Source organism: Acanthochromis polyacanthus, chromosome 5 (assembly GCF_021347895.1).
Source record: "Acanthochromis polyacanthus isolate Apoly-LR-REF ecotype Palm Island chromosome 5, KAUST_Apoly_ChrSc, whole genome shotgun sequence".
In the NCBI taxonomy this organism is placed as follows: Eukaryota; Metazoa; Chordata; class Actinopteri; family Pomacentridae; genus Acanthochromis; species Acanthochromis polyacanthus.
In genome coordinates this window covers 38,837,992-38,858,789 of record NC_067117.1, presented here as the reverse complement: position 1 = coordinate 38,858,789, position 20,798 = coordinate 38,837,992, and the positions used below count along the sequence as shown (strand labels likewise).

At 40.1% G+C, this 20,798-nt stretch overlaps 1 protein-coding gene across 1 annotated transcript; it reads left to right on the top strand.

Moving 5' to 3' along the window:
• The first annotated feature begins 12,909 nt into the window (after window positions 1-12,909).
• elf3 (E74-like factor 3 (ets domain transcription factor, epithelial-specific)) lies at window positions 12,910-19,652 on the top strand. The gene is made up of 9 exons (XM_022219236.2): window positions 12,910-15,522; window positions 15,603-15,763; window positions 16,478-16,711; window positions 16,978-17,085; window positions 17,172-17,318; window positions 17,420-17,506; window positions 17,602-17,721; window positions 17,935-18,130; window positions 18,708-19,652. The coding sequence occupies exons 2-9, from the start codon at window positions 15,610-15,612 to the stop codon at window positions 18,817-18,819; spliced, it is 1,158 nt and encodes a 385-aa protein (XP_022074928.1). The 5' UTR covers window positions 12,910-15,522; window positions 15,603-15,609; the 3' UTR covers window positions 18,820-19,652.
• The last annotated feature ends 1,146 nt before the right edge of the window (window positions 19,653-20,798 follow it).

The window sequence follows — 20,798 nt, the reverse complement described above, 5'->3', positions numbered from 1 at the left end:
CCCCCCATATCGAAATATGATGTATTTTCAGTGTTCCTTTAATTTTTTTGAGCAGTGTATATTCCCTTATTTCTTGAATCTGTTTTCTCAAGCAAAATGGAACGTGATTAATATAGATTAAAAATGAATGGTATTTAATTGTGATTAATCAAAATTAATCCACATCAACCCTGTGATTAATCAGATTAACATTTTAATCGATTGGCAGCACTAATGTGTGTATGTATATGTATATATATATATATATATATATGTATGTATGTAGCTGTGTTAGCTTACAGAGATTCAATGGTGTTGCCGTCATCCTATCGGCCGTTTTATTCGGGGAGATAGAATCTATCTCCCCGGCTCAGAACCCTTCAACTCGCTGTCCTCAAACCAAATTGAGACAGCGAGCAGGCCGGTTATCCATGACCAGACATCGGGTTCATGTTCCTGAGAAGGCCGCTCCAGAAGAGATTTCAACGGTGGCCCGCAGTGATACAGAGATCCCTCAACAGCTGGGGTACAGCTCTTTAGAAGGATCTGCTCCTGCAGACCGGTTAAACGGGTCCAAAGCAGGACCATCATCACCACCACCAGAAGGCCTCAGTGACCCTGAAATCACTTAACAGCCTGAGGCCTTACTGACGGAATCAGAACCCACAACCCACTCAAGCAGCTCTGACCCAAACAGCTCTGAAGCAGGGATTGGTTCGCCTCCACCAACCTCCAACAGTCTAGTGTCGGAACCGCTGACAACAGGGTCTGGAGGCAATCAGGAGCCACTCTATATATATATACTGACAGTCAATAGAAACTTTGAGGTAGAAATGTACGCAGAATTCTACTTGTAGGGGGGTTGTAATTATTCATTGTGGATTTACTGATGATCTAGTGCCCTGGTAGTTGAGATAATGATGAGTTGTCATTTTGTCATGATTCATTGCACATGGGTTGGTCACTTTGCAAAAGTGAACCAAATACACACCAAGCAATACTCAGTGAGTATCTGCACAATTTGAGAATGGGTTTTGAAGGCCTATATAAAGGCCCAAAAAAGGCCACCATTGTTAGTCCAGTGAACAGCATCATGCCGCGTCTATCACATGAACAACGTCTCCGGGCACTGGGTATGGTGGAGGCCGGTTTGAGCTACAGTGATGTAGCCAGGCGTATGGGCTGTTCCCAACCCACAATCAGAAGCCTGGTCCAAAGCATGCGCCGACGGATTGCTGCCTGCATCGAATCAAATGGAGGCCATACAGGGTATTGACTGTTGGGACTTTGTGTTTGGCAGGTGCCGTTTTCTTTTGTGAAATTCTTTATTTTGAAATCATTCTTTAAACTTTAGATTTTTGTTTCTGTATGCCAATATGCTAAACAAATGATTCATATGAAGAAAATCCAGTTTCGGGCTTCAAAATAAAAATTATGTTGAAAAATATGGTCTCAAAGTTTTTAATGACTGTCAGTGTATATACTTCAGGCTAGCCACCTACAAGAGATTAATAAATGTCTCCTTTGACAGTTATTTAAAGCGCAATGTATTGCCACTTTTTATTTTAAAAGTTAGATGAAGAGAAGAAATCTTTTGTCAAAGCATCTGTGAATCATGGTTGGTATTCTGTAAATACTATGGCATGAGTAAATGGTGTGGTTGCTTCTTAAATATGATGTATCCATCCATCCATTCTCTATGGGAGACGCCAGTGTTTACAAACAGTGACGTCACGAAGGCACGTGATTACCGCGCTGGTTGGCAAAAGGAACCAGAGGAACAATGGCTGATGCGAACTATCCTTCCGTGAAATTGTCCGATTATGCTCAATCCTTATCACCTGAGGCCCGACAAATATACGTGAGTAAGCTGAGATATCAGGGAAACGGTAAAACCTTGCCAGATCCCTACAATTTGAAGACTGGGTGGGTTGACGATCCTTCATTTCCTTCACCGACATTTATTTTTACTTGATTGACACCGCTGGGCAGTTCACCCACCCAAAAATATATAATTATGAATTAAAAATAATATATCTTCTGTTAATCTTCAACAAGATGTCAAAGAAACGTCAAGAAGTTGCTGTATTTTTTGTCTGCAGTATGGCTTCTATGTAACAGTAACAGACCCACAGCATTGGTGATCGAAAATAGGACAATTCTAAAAAAAACGATCGCTAGACGCATACAGAAACACATATGGTTACAAATAGGAGGCTGCTGGCTTAAGGAGATGTTACTGAATATGCTTCATTCGACTTTAGTATACTTTCATCGTCTAAAAAGCGATCGGTAACACATGACAACACTGAACCAAACCGAAAGTGTAGAGATCGCTTCACGCGAAGGATGCGACACTAAATCAATATCTTTTGGTAAATAAGCTCAAAGTTGGACATACTAAACATGCTAAACTATTGAATAGTTTACCTGAAGAAAAGTGGGAGCCACAAACACAATCTCTGCTGCTTACTGGGGTACAATTTTTCCTGTTGATGGCTGAAGCCACCGCCATCTTCTCTCTCCTGACATCGGTATTCGGTGAAATTCCAAGCTTGATCCCTTCTCAAAACGCTTCGTACAACCAACAACTACACACGCTATTACCATTGTGGTAAATACATGTGCAATTTCATTCATGAAAAGCGATAACTGTACGTATTTGTTTCAAACCCGATACCGTTCTCGTAGCAAGCCGTTATGTTACTGCCAGTTCTTGCCAACCAGTAGCAGTCTTGTACCACATGACCATAACAAATGACGACACGCTGGCGTCTCCCATACACCGCTTTATCCTCACTAGGGTCGCGGGGGGTGCTGGAGTCTATCCCAGCTGACTCGGGCGAAGGCAGGGGACACCCTGGACAGGTCACCAGTCTGTCACAGGGCTACATATACAGACAAACAATCACACTCACATTCACACCTACGGGCAATTTAGAGTATCCAATTAACCTCAGCATATTTTTGGACTGTGGGAGGAAGCCAGAGTGCCCGGAGAAAACCCACGCATGCACAGGGAGAACATGCAAACTCCATGCAGAAAGATCCCAGGCCCACCCCGGGATTCGAACCAGGGATCTTCTTGCTGCAAGGCAAAAGTGCTAACCACTACTTCACTGTGCAGCCCCAATATGTTGCATGTGTTTCTAAAAAAAATATAGGTTCAAATCGGGGTCTGTGACCCAGGTGCCTCCTGTGTCTGTGTGTTTGTGTTTATTGCAACTTCAGTTAGTTACTGTCAACTTAGTGAAGAAGCAACTGGTCTGTGTGAATTGTGGCTTCAGTTGGCAGCAGTTGACTTACTGAAGAGTTGACATGTGCGTTTGTGTGTGTTGTATAGACCCTCCACAAAAACGCAGGCAAAAATCCTTGATTCCGCGGGCTAAAATCCTTGATTATGCGAATAAATATGCGGTGTTTTTATGCCATTTTATGCAGGGAAATTGCAGAAAGTTGCAAAGTATGCGAATAGTTGTGAAATATGCAAAAAGATGTGAAATATGTAAGAATTAGGGGAACAAAGATGATTCTTCTCCTACATCCTGTTACTAGGACACACCCATCCCTTACTGAGGTTAAAACACTTTCCTATTCATTTTTTAAGAAATTGTAATTGGGGTTTAACCACACACATGCATACACACCCCGGTGCGCTCCTTCACTCACACGCACACCCACCCACACAGCGCACTCACACAGCGCACTCCCCAGAGAAGTCGTGGAAAAGTGCTGCAACACGGTTGATTTTCTTCGGTGCTCCAGAACGATGTTGCACGGGGTGCAAAAAAGTTTCCCCCCACTTTCGTGCAGTAAATCTGGGTACTGTTTTGCCCAGTCTCTGGCTGAAATATTCGTAGTTAATTGTGATCTTTGAGCATTCGCCATTCTTGTTTTTCGTCTCTGAGCGCCACGCTCCGCATCAGCTCGTGCTTCTAGTGTGTGTGTGTGAATGCGCGGAACTGATGACGTCAGGCTGGGCGTCACAAAAAATCTCACTCACAACTCCATTTATATCGGTTATAGTTTTCTCATTTTATGCGGGAATTGTGAAATCAAGCGGGACCCGGATATTTCTCTTTTTTTTTCGTGGAAATGTGAGATTCTTGCAGGAATGATGCGCTGTTTTGCGGGGATTATGCGGCCTTTTGGGAAATAATTGACCCCCGCATAATCAGCAGCATTTTGGTGATTAATACGGGAATTCATGCGATCGCATAATCACGTTTTTCTGGAGGGTCTAGTTGTAGCTTCTGTTGGCAGCTGTTAAACTTAGGGTAGGAGTTACTTGTTGTTCTGTGTGTTAGTGTGTGCTGTGAAGCACTTCTCGTATTAGTTTCTTTTCGTGGGTGCTATTGTGTTTAGGTTTGACTAAGGAGTTAGTTGTAATGTTTTTCTTTAGTTAGTTTGATAAATCTGTTTGCCTCCATTTGGTTTTGTTTGGTTGTTTAATTTAGCAGCATCCACCAGCCCAGTTTTCTTCGTATTATCATGATTCTTTTGTGTTAATTTTGTCATTATGCACTAAAATTACTTTACCCTAACCGATTACATCTGATTCTTTTTGTTGAACCCAGGTGACCCCTGGGTCGTAACAGTGATGCAAAGCTTGGACGCAGTTACTCGGCCATGGAAACCCATTCCATGAAACTCTCTATGCACTGTTCATGAGCTAATGTGAAGGTCACACAAAGTTTGAGGTCTGCAGCTGTTGACTCTGCAGAAAGGTGATGATTTCTGCGCTCTGTGTGCCTCAGCATCCACTAACCCGCTCTGTGATTTTACGTGGCCTACCAGTTCGTGGCTGAGTTGCTGTTGTTCCCAATTGCTTCCACTTCTTCATAATACCACTAACAGTTGAATGCGGAACATTCAGTATTGAGGAAATTTCACAAATGAACTTATGGCACAGGTCACAACCTGTCCTAGTACCATACTTGAATTCACTGAGCTCCTGAGAGCAGCTCATTCTTTCACACGTTTGTATCATCAGTCTGCATGCCTAGGTGCTTGATTTTTTTTTAATATTCTGTGACTACGAAAGTGATTGGAACATGTGAATTCAGTTATTACAGTAATATAGTGTACATGCACACCTTAAAACTAGTCCACTTAGTTACAGTGTTGTGCCACTAGAGTGCGCAAAAACACCACTTCATCAGAAAAGACGGTTCTTTTGAAAACCATTATATACTGTATACACAAATGATACGGATAGTTATACATCCCAAATTTTGTTCTGGAGCTCACTTTCTGATCAGTGTAGTGAGTGAAGCATTGCATGTCAAAAAGCTACAGTGACTTAAATTGACTCAAAGCTTAACAATTCAGTAACGACATGTTTGATTTCATAAACTGTACAGGCGTCAGTTAAAGTGAATTGGAGATAGAACGTAGGAATCGATCCACCCATAACTTAAGACTTGCATGACTTGCACGTATACATAATATATGATATAACACACCATCAATAGAATCAAGTTGTGCTTTACCATCTGTGTGGACATTATGTGTTGCAGACAGTGGATTTAGTTGACTCAGGGTTGATGAAAACTCAGGGTTTTTGAGTTTTACAAAGCAAGTTCAGCTTAATTCTGGGGATATTTACTACAGCAACAAGATGCTAACCTTTTCACTGGCTGGTCTTCTTTGATTAAATCTCCGTCTTTCCTCCTCTTTAGCTAAAGCTTGCAGACTGAAGAAATTGTCAGAAATATTTCTTTTTCTGGAGGAATCTCCAGAGGACAGACTATAAGACCTCGTGTGTGTGTGTGTGTGTGTGTGTGTGTGTGTGTGTGTGTGTGTGTGTGTGTGTGTGTGTGTGTGTGTGTGTGTGTGTGTGTGAGAGAGAGAGAGAGAATCTGAGTGTTCTGTGTAACACTAGAAACTCTGAGCATTTTTCCTGCAGAATCCTTTGCAGAGTTCCCAAGTCACAGATCCACACACTGCACATTAGAAGAGAATTCGACAGAAAGTATCAGTCAAAGCAGTAGTTTATTTATTTATGAAGCTGTGATACTTCAAGCACTAATCGGTTAATTTGACATGTTTTAGGGTTTCCTGGTGTGATTTCAAACCCCACTGGGGTGAAACAGGATGATCCGGCTTTTTTATCGTGTTGCCATAGTGACTCTTATTATCTGTGTTCCATTGATGAGGACCGTTTATTTTCTCATGCATATGTTTTACCCTGTGTTATTTTAACCCATGTTTGATTAAACTAGTTCTTTTCACTTGTTCTGAAATCAAAATCTTGGAATGAGTCATTCCACATTTCAGGTTTAAACTCAGAGTTTGTTAGAACTGCTTTCTGAAACAGGTCACAGGTGATTTCAAAGGTTTCAAATCAATTTTCGTGCTATGGTGTATAGACTGATGGGCAACATTTTGGTCAGACCTGTTTAATATGTTGTTGGTCCCTTACATGCTCTGACCTGCCAGGTATGGCCTCTAAAAGTGCCCTGTGATAACAGATCCCAGATCCAGCTTGCCTCCCCAAGAACATTTCTTGTTCATTGTTTGTCTTTTCTCAAACTATTTATGGTAGGTACACACACTGCTGAGCGACAGATCCACACAAATCTTGCAGTTTCAGAAATGCTCTGACCCAGCTGTCATGTCATAGCAGTTTGTGGGAAGAAGATGTCCACCCATCCAAGGACAAGTAGCTGTGAACCTGTGAACCAGCACTTCATGATCTTAGGTTGCACAGCTGTCATAAAGGCTCAAATAAGTGAACAGAACTACATTTGCTTTATAATTGAGACTTAATTTGGTGGGGGCGGGCAGCATGGCTCAGTGGGTAGAGTGGCCGTCTTGTAACTGGAAGGTTGCTGGTTCGATCCTCGGCCCATCAAGCTCATGTTGAGGAGCAAGACACCAAACCCCTAATTGCTCCTGGTGGGTCGTGGTTAGCACCTTGCATGGCAGCTTCCGTCATCAGTGTGTGAATGGGTGAATGTGACATATCATGTAAAGCGCTTTGGATAAAAGTGTTATATAAATACAACCATTTACCATTTATTTTGGCTGTGTGATGATTTCCAGAAATTAAAAAAAGTTAAAAAAAATACTATATTTTGGCCGTAGTTGACAGAAAATATCAAAAGCCTGTGAGTCTTCTGCTCTGACATGGTGTATGTTTCCTCAGTTTACTGTTGTGCTCTGCTACTAGCCTAACAAAGCAACATGCTTAAATGCTGCTTTTTTCATGAAAACCATCCCTCCTTGTCCTCAGATGGCTTAGATGTTACTCAGCACTGTTTTTTTCCCCCCTCTAGAATATACAGATTGCTTCACACCCCTTTCTGCTTGCTCCAGCCTGATCACATAAACTCCTACAATTCTGTTGAAACACCATAACTGTTCTTGAAACTACTCAATGGCAAGTCTTAGTGCTGGAGTAATGCAATCATACGTGTTCGAACTGGAAACTCATTCTGAGGAAGTATAGTGATAAGAAAGCCTCACCCTGCAAGCTGACAGGATTGGTGTATTAGGTTTGTCACGTATGAATCTGTGTTTTTGAAACTGTCTTTGGTACGCTGCACTTTCAGGATGGAAATGCTCAGCCATACTGTTGAGTGCTTATTATGCTTGGGATGTATCTTCCAGCATATAAACAACTATTTACACTGGATAGAACCTGGTCCTGGTACAGGAAACTCCAAGGTGGAATTAACTCTCCATTTTTATTTTTTTATTTTTTTTTTGCATTGACTGTTCACATCCTCAGCACTGGGGACTTTGCTGAGAGAAACCTAAGGGGAGAATGGAATTGCAAAAATCAGAAGTAATTAGACACTTGATTACAGTATGTTTTTTTGGGCAGTCGAGTGTCTACAAAAGAGCTCAGATGTGACTCAAAGTTGATTAAAAGTTGGTATTTAGTTTGACTAAAAGCTTAACTTTTCCTCAGTAGTAATTTTTGAGGGCTTTGCTTTATACTATTTATGTTCTGTTTCCCTCTATTTTGTGCCACATTGATGACGTCTAACTCTGAATTTTGCATTAAGAGAAGTATTTGGGTTTTGATATTTCCTTCTTTTGCTCAGAAACACACAGATATGTCAACATACCTTTGTACTGGTTTACGTACTTATTACAACACTGTTCATCAGTGTCACTCCTTCAGTTTTTTAAATGCACACAAACAGTATCTGTGGAAATCCCCGGCCTTTAGCAATAGCCCAGGTGTAGAAAAGTAATGAAGGGTGGAGAAAAAGACAGCATGAATTACAAGTGATGAAATTATTTCCCTCTTAGTCCCCTGGCCAAGAAAGCTGATGCTTTTTCAGGAAGCAAAAACCTGCAGGGCTGCATTCCTCCAACCTGCTGGGGAAACTGGGTGTGAACAATGTTGTGAAATTTGGAGGAAAAAGAAAACATGAAGGTTCACTGGCCATAGCTGGCTAAAACACATTCCAAAGGCTAACACTAAATGTGATTATAGAAAAAAATGTGTGCCCACATCACCATTTGCCCATTTTTAACAGTTCATCTTCCTCTGAGTAACAACCCATGATATTTTACCTTGATTGTAAGACAGCAGACTCAGATGGAAGATAGATTTTGAGTCATGTAAATTCCCTCCCAATAGCAGTGCATAATAGTCACCACACATTGAAAATGTAGATTTTTGATCCAGTTTAATCACCAGTTAGCTGTTACCTGGGTCCTACTTTAGGCAGACTCTTAACAAAAACACATCTTGCCATAGATGCTATACAACAATGATAAAAGAAAACCTGTGGCTCTCATAGACAAAGAGAAAGTTAATAGGTATGTTGACCTCTAGTTGAAGTCTCTATCATCGTCATGCTTCAGTAAAGAAATGCTTGCTACCGCAACCGTGCAACAAATTCATTTTAAACACAATTCACAAAACTTTTTTCTTTAGATGTGGAGAATACAACTCCCTTGTTGTCCTTTATGTTGTTTGCTGTAGTAGTTGTATTTGCTGTATGTATGTTATCTGTGTTTGCTTTTATTGTGAAAACTTTCCAAAAGCTTCAAAGCAGTTTAAAAACCAGTTACTGATGTGAATTTAAATTAACCCTGTGACACTGTAATGGATCGCATGCCTTCCAGTCCAGTCCAGCTTTATTTATAAAGCACTTTTACCAACCACCGATTGACCCAAAGTGCCGTACATACAAATTTATTGTATTTATTCTACAGTTGGATGTTTCACAGACAAATATGTCAGTATTGTAATAAAGTTGTGTGACCCCGTAAAAGAACATCAGCGTGGGACCTTAGTAATGCTCTGGTAACTAATTTCCACAAACTCTGAGCTTTAAAATCTTGTGGCTGTAACAGTTGACTACCTGAATGATTTCACTAATAGTGAATTTTATTGAATTTCCTTTCGAGGATTAATAAAGTTGTTGTAATAATAAAGTTGTTGTATTTTCTACAGTAGCAGCAGCAGCCGGTTTAAGAGAAATGTTGGCAGTTGATCATTAATCACTAGATATCAGCAGCAAACCACATCAAGCCTCATTCTCAGTTTCCTGCAACACAGAAAACCTGAAGGTCACATTGTGTAACACGAGTGAACAGACAACTTGAGCACAGTTAGTTTACACTGTAATAGAAGGTCCGTCTCATTGTAAGGATACAGTTAGCATCAACATTCCCTCTTCAGATTGCCTCCCCTTAGGTTTATCTCAGCAAAGTCCCCAGTGCTGAGGATGTAAACAAAACAAAGTGTAAAGAGCGTTAATTCCCCCTGTACCAGGACCCAGCTTTATCTTTTCTGAACACATAAATAAGAGGCTTCCTTGTACTACTATTACTCAAACAGATGTGGCAATTTCTATTGCATCACATTTGAATGCAGCTCAGAATGGGTTCGTAAGCATTACCCTCAACTGACTCATTGTTATAAGGCTTTTAAATACAATCTAATTAGAAATTTAATTAGACCAAAGTAAAAAAAAATAAAAAACATAATACATGTATGCTGGAGTTTTTCAAATGTCCCTCTGGACTAGTGATAAGGACAAGGAGACTTATTGTATTAAACATATTTTTATTACAAAAGTGTCTCAACCCAGAGAACTTAGTGTTCATTTTTTTTTTTAAATTAATGCTGTGTTGCTTTTTTTTGCAGCTGCTGTGGTTAACACAGGTGCCTTGCAGCAAGAAGATCCCCAGTTCAAATCCCGGCCTGGGATCTTTCTGCATGGAGTTTCAGGCATGTTATTTGGTCGCGGATCCGCAAAAATTCGCGTATCGAGGTATCAATTTTGAGACCCAACGTGAATCGCCCAAATTCGATGAGAAAAAAAATATAGGGTATAAGGGGTATAGGGTTGGATCGCACGTAGTTGTCAACAGTGCGCTGGCAAAAGCACGAGTTGGAAACAACGATTGGAGAGCATTATCGAAAGTTAGATGTAGCTGGGAAAGCGAGGTGCATGGTCTGCGACGATGAGACAAAATACAGCGACAGAGGATGCCAAGCGCTGATAGACCACATGAAAACGAAAAATCATGCCAGGAAATTGTACGAAAAGCGCTCTAACCACCAAATACCCAGCAATTTTTTCACCCAGCGGAGGGAAGAGACGCGACAACAGGACCAAACATACGGGGTCAGTAGTGTGTACTTGCAACCATAGACATAATAAAGAGTAGACGCCGCTCGGGGTGCTGCGCAGCGAGAAATACGGCCGCCCTCTTGGTCCGGTCACCCACTCCACTCAGCGCTGTTTGACAGCGCATTTAATCCATCTTAACTCTGAATATTAAACTGATTTTCACGCGTTTTTATTTTTATTTTTGCTGCAAATGTCATACATGTAACTATGATACAGAACAAATGGTTCAGCGTATTTTAATATTCATAGTGGGATTAACAGTAATAGAATATTCTGATATTAAGCTCGACTGTAGACAGGTATTTTGCAAACACTGTGAACACACACACACACACACACTAATATATGTTAGAGAAGCAGATAATGGCAGTAAAGTCAATTAGCCTATTTTAATAATTTGAAGAGACAATATATGATTACGCTGTATATACATATATAAACAAAATACTGACTAATGAACACATATTTCTATATAAAACCATAGATAGAAGTTATATATCAGAGAAAATGAATCTATATAAATCATAGATGGAGTATTAATATAATCAATATATCAGAGAAAATTATTATATAAATCATATATAGACTATCAATATAATTCATACATATACATTAAAATATATCAGAAAATGATTATATATATATATATATATATATATATATATATATGGTTTTATATAGAAATGTGTTCATTAGTCAGTATTTTGTTTATATATATATATATATATATATATATATATATATATATATATATATATATATAGCGTAATCATATATTTTCTCTTCAAATTATTAAAATAATTGACTTTACTGCCATTATCTGCTTCTCTAACATATATTAGTGTGTGTGTGTTTACAGTGTTTGCAAAATACCTGAATATACCTGAATACCTGAATACCAGAATATTCTATTACCTATTATTATTATTATTATTATTATTATCTATTATTCCTGCTATGAATATTAAAATATGCCGAACCATTTGTCCTGCATCATAGCTACATGTATGATGTTTGCAGCAAAAAAATAAAAATAAAAACGCGTGAAAATCAGTTTAATATTCAGAGTTAAGATGGATTAAATGCGCTGTCAAACAGCGCTGAGTGGAGCGGCTGACCGGACCAAGATGGCAACCCCACCGCTCGTCAGCCCCAATGGACAGTAGCTATCGATGCGGCGTCTACTCTTTATTATGTCTATGCTTGCAACAACCCAGTGGCATTGCCCCACAAGTTCCTCAACGGAAGAGGCTCACTCCCATGGTCAATCGGAAAGCACACATCGGGATGACTTCATGTGGCTCATTCAAATTTGAATTCAGTATAAATATTTGGTTTCATCACATTAACATGACTTTGTGCTGTTTTTGGGGGGTGCCTATACAGACATTTTTTTTAAGCCTTCATGTTTAAAAAATTCTAGGTGTCAGAGTTCACCAGAATGCACCATTTCAGCCTTTAAATTTCAAAGGTTTCTTGCATGGGAAGAAACCGGCTCGGTCGCTCCACTTCCTCGCTTCCAAGGATTCACTTATTTAGTAATTTCCCAATGACATGCCTGGAGTTTGCATGTTCTCCCTGTGCATGCGTGGCTTTTCTCCAGGCACTCTGTCTTTCTCCCACAGTCCAAAAACGTGCTGAGGTCAACTGGTGATTCTAAATTGCCTGTAAGTGTGAATGTGAGTGTGATTGTTTTTCTCTCTGTGTAGCCCTGTGATAGACTGGTGGCCTGTCCAGGGTGTTCCCTGCCTTCATACTCAGCAGGGATAGAATCCATCCCCCCATGACCTAAATAAGGATTAAGCATTGTATGGATAACACTGGGTAACAAAAAAATTTTTTGAAAAATTGTCTAGAGTTTTTTAACTGATTTAGGAGGATTAAGTAGCGCTTAATCCGAAAATGACATTCGTTTTACTCTATCAGGTCAGGTTTTGAAGCTATACAGATTGGTTGAAAATCTAATTTTTTGCCCAAATCAAATACACCTCTGTGGAATTAACGGCTGAGTTATGCCAATACTTCTTATCTAAGAATGCTTTATTATTACAAAATACACATTCGAGTGAGGGCTGCACAGCGGCTTAGTGGTTAGCACTTTCGCCTTGCAGCGAGAAGATCCCTGGTTCGAATCCCGGGGTGGGCGTGGGATCTTTCTGCATGGAGTTTGCATGTTCTCCCTGAGCATGCGTGGGTTTTCTCCGGGTACTCTGGCTTCCTCCCACAGTCCAAAAATATGCTGAGGTTAATTGATCACTCTAAATTGTCCGTAGGTGTGAGTGTGACTGTTCGTCTGTATATGTAGCCCTGTGACAGACTGGCGACCTGTCCAGGTTGTCCCCTGTCTGCGCTCAAGTCAGCTGGGATAGACTCCAGCACCCCCCGCGACCCTAATGAGGATAAAGCGGTGTATAGAGGATGGATGGATGGATGGACATTTGAGGGATCACTTACTGCTATCAATGAACAGTCTCCAATCTGTGGGGTCATACTTTGGCACCCCGAGCTTGTGCAGGAGACCCGCAATGTTTGAACAATGCACCAAATCATTCTCCTCAGAGAAAAAACAGAGGTATTCCTGGTGTCTGTTTCTGTAAAATGTTATGCAAGTACTGTCTGCAAGAAGGTTCTTTTCCTTCAGTCGGGAAGCCAAAAGCTTAGATCACGAACTAGATCATTTAGCTATATTTGTGTGAAAGGATGTGGAGCATCATCATCAAGAAACACCTGATCCTCTTGATCTTCATGGTCACTAGAGGAATCTCCCTCACTAATATCTGGAAGCTCTCCAAAGACAGGTACTGGGATGTCATCACAGTGAGCTACAGGATGATGTGCTGATTGAAGATCAGGATATGTAAGGCTGCCCCTGTTCTTTCTGTTAATCCCAGTTACATCTACAGCACAGAAGTAGCAGTTAGTGACATGGTTTGCTGGTTCTCTCCAAACCATGGGAACTCCAAACTTTAGACAACTCTTCTTGCCCTTTGTCCATTGACGCAGATACTCAGTACATGCTTTGCACACCATATGTGGGGCCCAGGCTTTATCCTGGTCACCAAGCTTTATACCAAAATAGGCATTATAGGCACGCTTTATGAAGCTTGTAACAGAGTTCCTGTTAGGTGCCAATGTGTATTCACCACAGATGTAGCAGAATACATCAGGTTGATTTTTGCAAGCTCTTCTGCGAGAAGCCATGGTATTCACCTATGTGCAAAGAATAAAAATAAGTAATTTACTGAAGATATTTCAAGAAACAAAAACTGGGTATCATCCAAAACAATATACGATAGAGATGTACACCAAAAATATAGTGATTGTAAGTTGTAGATGCGTAAACAATAAAGCAATCATACGCATATATATAAAGAAAAGGTGAAAAACAACAAATGGTCATAGTTAAAAAAGTTGACCTGATAGAGCAAAACTAATGTTATATTTGAATTCTGCACCCCAAAATTATCTTAAATCAGCTTTAAAACCTCAGACAATTTTTTTGTTGTTGACCAGTGTAATGGATGGACGCTTTTTCTGCCCTCTTCGTTCACAAGGAAAAAGACGAAACATGCGTATAAACATATAGTCATCTTGTGCACCGTGGGTAACCTAAGCTTGAGCCAAAGGCAGTGTGTTTGTTATCTAACCAGCGTATTGCACTGGTAGATGCTGAGGTGGTATGGTATATTTCAGCCATTCCAATCAAATGTCGCACATTGACTGAATCAGGGATAAAGTAAGTTAGAAGAGGTGCAAGTCACAGGATCAACACTATGGTACTAAATACACAGACTGATATCATTCAGCAAACACAAAGGGTCAGTTTTTATTTTTTTTTAGTACATACAGATGGAGATGTGCTTTGCTATCAACCATGGTACACTATGTGTATGTATTTTCTTTTGATCTGTCTTGACATATGAGCTTGTAAATACGAGCATTCCCGACTGGCTGTATGTGTCATACATATCAGGAAGTAACAAAGCACAGTGGAATACAAAGACACTTGATAAAGTTCTTTTATCACTCTTGGTAAGGTCTGTTAGAACTGATAAGACAACCAGTGCACACAGTCAGCTATTCGCCAGCTATGCAAACTGTGTGCATCTATTTTTAGAAATTGTGACCATCTGCAAACCGGTGTCAACTGTACTCTCCACACCCCCTGTTTTTGTAGGAGTGAAAGGTGTCTGTGTCATGGAACTATGGTAAAGTCAAGTCAGTTCAAAAACAGTTTCATTGTACATGGAAATTCTTACTTTGTTTTATTTGGTGTTAGACAATATTTTGTGAAAATAAGAGCACTTGTTTGAGACTGAAAGAACAGACTAGAAGAAGAAAAACAGGTATTTTACTTTGAGTATACACTGGTACATGTATTGTTTTAGAAACTACAAACTCTGGAAATACAACTACAATATCAGCATTTATTGAGATAAAGAAAAACTAGAAGGCATGTTTGACAATATAGTTTAGGTTTTTGTCGTAACTGGTGTGAAAATCTTCCAACACATTATTGCACTGCAATCTTAACTTGAGTGTAAAGTAAACCTATAAATGGTAACCATGTTCGTGTTAATGAGAATATAATTTAACTCTGACTGATGGTGTGAAAGAGATAGAAAAGGGCTTAGCATGAAAAGCAGGACAGGCTTGTTTTGTTGATCAAGTTCTAAGGAAAGCAGAGAAGGAGGTGTGGCCACTTTCAGGTGGAATTCCCCTGAATCACCTGAGTTCATCCCTCACTCCTTTACAGACGTATAAAACGTCATGTGCATAAATACGGCAGGTGCATCTTTTCCTCGGAGACAGAGATTACATAGAGAATAGGCAGAGGAGAGCACTGATACTAACAGTGAAAATTATACAGCATACACCGTGGATTGTTTTGGATCATCATACTTTCTCATCATATTGTGGCGTGTGCTGTAATCAGGTAAAATACATTAAAAGCAGTTCTTCTCCATTTGTTTGTTTTTGTACTGTGTTTAAATAAATATATTCTATTTTTCTCAGCGTCTCCATGTCATCACCGTGCCTCAGCAGTATCCTGACTCATGCCAATCTTACCATGTATCAGACTGGCTTGCCTGATGTCCTGCCACAACAGCTTAATACGCTGCCCAGCATCAACACCCTACAGTACAGCAGTGCAGCATACAACTCTGTCATAAGCGGTGAGTGCAACCTCCTCTTCTGGTGTGAAATTTTTGCTTTGTCACTGCTTTAAACTCCTGTGTGTGTGAGATCTGTGTGTCCCCAAATAAATTCACTATGTTTAGCCCAAGGGCTCCTGAAGCCTCTGTTAACCATTATCGAACAGTCTAATTTACCTGGTAGTTTCAGCTGAAGACTAATCTCACAGTAAACATGATCCTTTGTATCAGACCTCAGCCAGTTGGACCAATAGTCTGCTCAACTTTACTTTGACCTCATTTATCCACTGCCAGCTTAATTATTTACTAGGCTGCCAATGTGTAACTTGGTACAACCATCAAACAGAAGAATGCTGAAAACTCATAGTCGAAACAGTTTCATTGGCTTCTTTTGTCTGATCATCGAGACAAAATCCCGACAAGGTGATTATTCAGGCTAGTATCAGTCCACACCACAGATAGCTCAATAGGCAGACATGTTGCAGTGAACTTCGGAAGCAAGTGCTGACATGTTGTTTATGTGGTTTGTTATAGATCACAGTAAACCATTTTACCTTAATGAGATGTACGTAAGATAAAGGTTTTATATGAAAATTTACAATGCCTGTGATGCACTGCTATACAGCTGCCCAAGCTGATGCTAACTTATACAACTAGAGTACAGATGAATCATAATCAATACACGCCATCCATTCTCTGAAGAATATCAAGTAATTCTTAGTCGTCACTTTGCAGGTCAGTGGTACAAGCAGATCAACCCTCACTGCTGGACAGCAGATCATGTTCTCGAGTGGATCAGTGAGCATGTAGAGAGCACCAAGTTTGATGCCAGCATCTTGAGTCTGGACTACTGTGCCATGGATGGCCCGACCCTCTGCCAGATGAGTCAGGACCAGATGACTGATGTCTTTGGCCTGCAGCTTGGCACACACCTCCACCTGAGTCTGCAGGAATACAAGACCAAATATGGTAAGCTGCATCAGTTATGTATGATTGATTTACGGAATCTCACAGCTGAAAAATATCCAGATGTAGTTCATCTTTTTGAGTTCTGCTCTCTTTTGGATGAATATGTATATTCAGTTCTAAACAAAACTTAATTTATCCCCTGGGGGCAATTTAAAGCATGTAGAGCAGTTGGGTTAAATGAAATTAAAATAATGAAATAAATAAATTGAAAATATTTTAAGGATAAGAAATCCTATTTTTCATCTCCTAATGTCTTTTCTTCCCAGAGCTGCAAAGCTTGTCAGGACCAGAGCTAAACGAGACCTGTCAGCTCCTAGACAACTTCCTGGACAACCTAAACTTCCCTTTGCTCAGCACGATTCGTATTGGCCAAGGTAATACTTTATAGAGATGTTACATCCTGACATAACATACATTTTGTGGAAAACAACAAGCTAATGCTGTTACTTACTACCTACAGCTGAAGAAGTGATCAACAAGAGAGAGTTTGACTGCCAGGATGATTATGATCTGACGAGTCTGGCCATGGAACCCATGACACCTCTGGGAGACACCGAGTACCTGTCTGATAATCAGTCTGACAGCGAGTACAGCTCCTCCTCAAACAGTGAATATTTCATTCTCATGTTTACAAATCTTGCTTAGGTCTTTTGCCTCTCAGTTTCTAAAGAATTTGGCATATCTGAAACATATCTTGCATGTGTTCAGGTGGCATGTTTGGCTTTGCCGGCATTGGCTCTCCAGAATCTGGCAGCAGTGAATCAGAACCAGAGTTCTCCTACCCTCTGATCTCAAGTGAGTAAGCAAAACATCTCAGTGTTTGTTGTTCCAGTCCCAGCAGTGTCAATGAGTTTAAATAAATGTCCAATAATTACCTGTTGTGTTGGTAGAAGTGCACATCAAAACGGAAAAAGAAGAGTCTCGATTGAAGCGACCACGGGGGCGTCCTCCTAAAACCAGTCGAGAGCACAGCAGCAGTATATATGACAACCCAAAGAAAAATAAACATGGTGAGGCAATGTTTGAAGAATCATCATGCTGTGGTCTTCATCATGTAAAATGCTGTACAAAAGCTAATTGCACCTGAACAGTGCTGAATTGTTTTCATTGTTTTGCATTGTTGTCAGACCACAAATCCATATTGGTTTACTTTATAAGCTCATGCTAATACATCCTTGTATATGCAAAAACATATTTAGATTCTTTTGCACCACTGTCTGCAGCACCCCGTGGCACTCACCTGTGGGAGTTTATCAGGGACATTCTGATCCACCCAGAGAGGAACCAGGGTTTGATGAAGTGGGAGGACCGCCGTGAGGGTATTTTTAAGTTCCTCAAGTCGGAGGCTGTGGCTCAGATGTGGGGACAGAAGAAGAAAAACAGCAGCATGACATATGAAAAACTGAGCCGCGCCATGAGGTAAGTTCATGAAGCAGCTCATGAAGAGGATTTGGAAATTGCAGATATTTAAATAGTGTTCATCTGTATCTCCCTGAACCTAATTGCCAGTGATTATTAAGATGTGGTTTGGAAGTTTAAGACACTGGCATTGTGGCAAGACCTAAAACAAACAAAAAAAGCGTGCATTCCACATGTTTCAACAAAGGTAGCCATAACAGACAACGAAGCTTTACCTTGTTGGTAAGGGACCATGATCAGCACAAGTTTCTAAATTTGTTATACAGGCGTTCTCTAAATTTGATCTGTTCAAATCAGTATACCTCCTGGTGATGTTACTGTGATATTATCAGAGTTGTTTCTACTGGCTTAGTTAACAAAGCTCATCTGGGGCCACAAAAGTCCATGATAGGTAAAATTGGTGAAGTGCTCCTTTAATCCTTTCCTTGCACCAATAAATTAATATTATAAAGGAGACTGGGAGCCACTTTAGACATTCACAAACAAGTGCTTTGACTCAGTTAAGTGCAGCCATTGATAAAGAGGACTCTTTAGGCTGAGTGTTAAACCTGGCTGACTGATCTTTATCCACCTGCAGGTATTACTATAAAAGGGAGATCCTGGAGCGTGTCGACGGCAGGAGGCTTGTATACAAATTCGGGAAGAACTCCAGTGGCTGGAAGACTGAGGAACTTGGCATGGGCATATGAGGCATCACTCATCAACTGAGCAGGGAAGCAGAAAGCCTGTCAGAGTGGTAGAGCAGGAACTACAAATACCCATATGCACTGTCCAAAAAAAAGAAACCCTTACTGTCTGAAACGTTTAAGACGTACTTCCTCTAAGAAGGGAGATGTTGCAGAAAATGTAAGCCAGTGTTTTTGGCTCTAGTAGGTTTTATGAACCAATATTAATATTTTACATGTGTTTTTGATTGTCACTACAGAATCTATGTGCGCAATATTTTAGTGTACATCATTTTAGATGATTGTTAGCTTCTGCAAGCACTCACAGCAACAGCAACCTATTTACAGATGTACAAATATCACTCCCATGTTAAACTTAATCTTTACTAAAGTGGGACTCACTCGTCCTCATCTGTTACTGTGGCTTTGTTTTGTTTTGTTGGAAACAAAACTGAGGTAGGGCATATGTAAAACTAACTGTGGGTCTGAATCTCGGACCAAGTGTGGAGCACACAATGTAAAGAGATAGAACCTAGAAATGTAGGGGATGTGAACTTACATTAACACAATAATGATGTGCAGTACATGTCTATTAGTATTACTTATTATAAAGTGTGTTTACATAATGTAGTCGATGAGTAACTTCATGAAATGCTGTGATATCTGTTTTCCTGTAAAATAGTTTTTAATGAATCAGTCAGAAATCAGTTGCATGTTGCCAGTGTGATTGTTTGAATGTGATTAATCTACTTTTTATCCATCTTTATCCAAAATATATGGTATGTGGAGAGAATCTCACTGTTTTATAAAGAGACATTTCTGCAGCTTTTTAAAAAAGAAATAAATTTTGCACTTCCTGTTTTGCGACTGATTTTTACATATCAGCATATAGTAGCGTACACTATGTAGCACACATAGTATACAAGTTACACACGTGGACAAAACTGTTGGTACCCCTCAGTTAAAGAAGGAAAAACCCACAATTCTCACTGAAATCACTTGAAACTCACAAAAGTAACAATAAATAAAAATTTATTGAAAATTAAATAATCAAAAACAGCCATCACTTTTGAATTGTTGATTAACATAATTATTTAAAAAAACAAACTAATGAAACAGGCCTGGACAAAAATGATGGTACCTCTATAAACGATTGAAAACTATTTGACCAGAGTGACATGATTAACTCAGGTGTGTCATTTAATTGACATCACAGGTGTTTCCAAACTCATAATCAGTCAGTCTGCCTATTTAAAGGGAGACAAGTAGTCACCCTGCTGTTTGGTGAAAAGGTGTGTACCACACTGAACATGGACAACAGAAAGCGAAGGAGAGAATTGTCCCAGGACATCCGAAAAAAAATGATAGACAAACATCTTAAAGGTAAAGGCTATAAGACCATCTCTAAACAGCTTGAAGTTCCTGTGACAACAGTGGCTCATATTATTCAGAAGTTCAAGACCCACGGGACAGTAGCCAACCTCCCTGGACGTGGCCGCAAGAGGAAAATTGATGACAAATTGAAGAGACGGATCGTTGGAATTGTATCCAAAGAGCCCAGAGCAACCTCCAAAGAAATTAAAGGTGAACTCCAAGGCCAAGGTACATCAGTGTCAGATCGCACCATTCGTCATTGTTTGAGCCAAAGTGGACTTCATGGGAGACGACCAAGGAGGACACCACTGCTGAAAAAAACTCATAAAAAAGCGGGACTGGAATTTGCAAAAATGCATGTTGACAAGCCACAAAGCTTCTGGGAGAATGTCCTTTGGACAGATGAGACCAAACTGGAGCTTTTTGGTAAGGCACATCAACTCTATGTTCATAGACTCAAAAACCAAGCATACGAAGAAAAGAACACTGTCCCTACGGTGAAACATGGAGGAGGCTCAGTAATGTTTTGGGGCTGCTTTGCTGCATCTGGCACAGGGTGTCTTGAAAGTGTGCAAGGTACGATGAAATCTGAAGACTATCAAGGCATTCTGGAGAGAAATGTGCTGCCC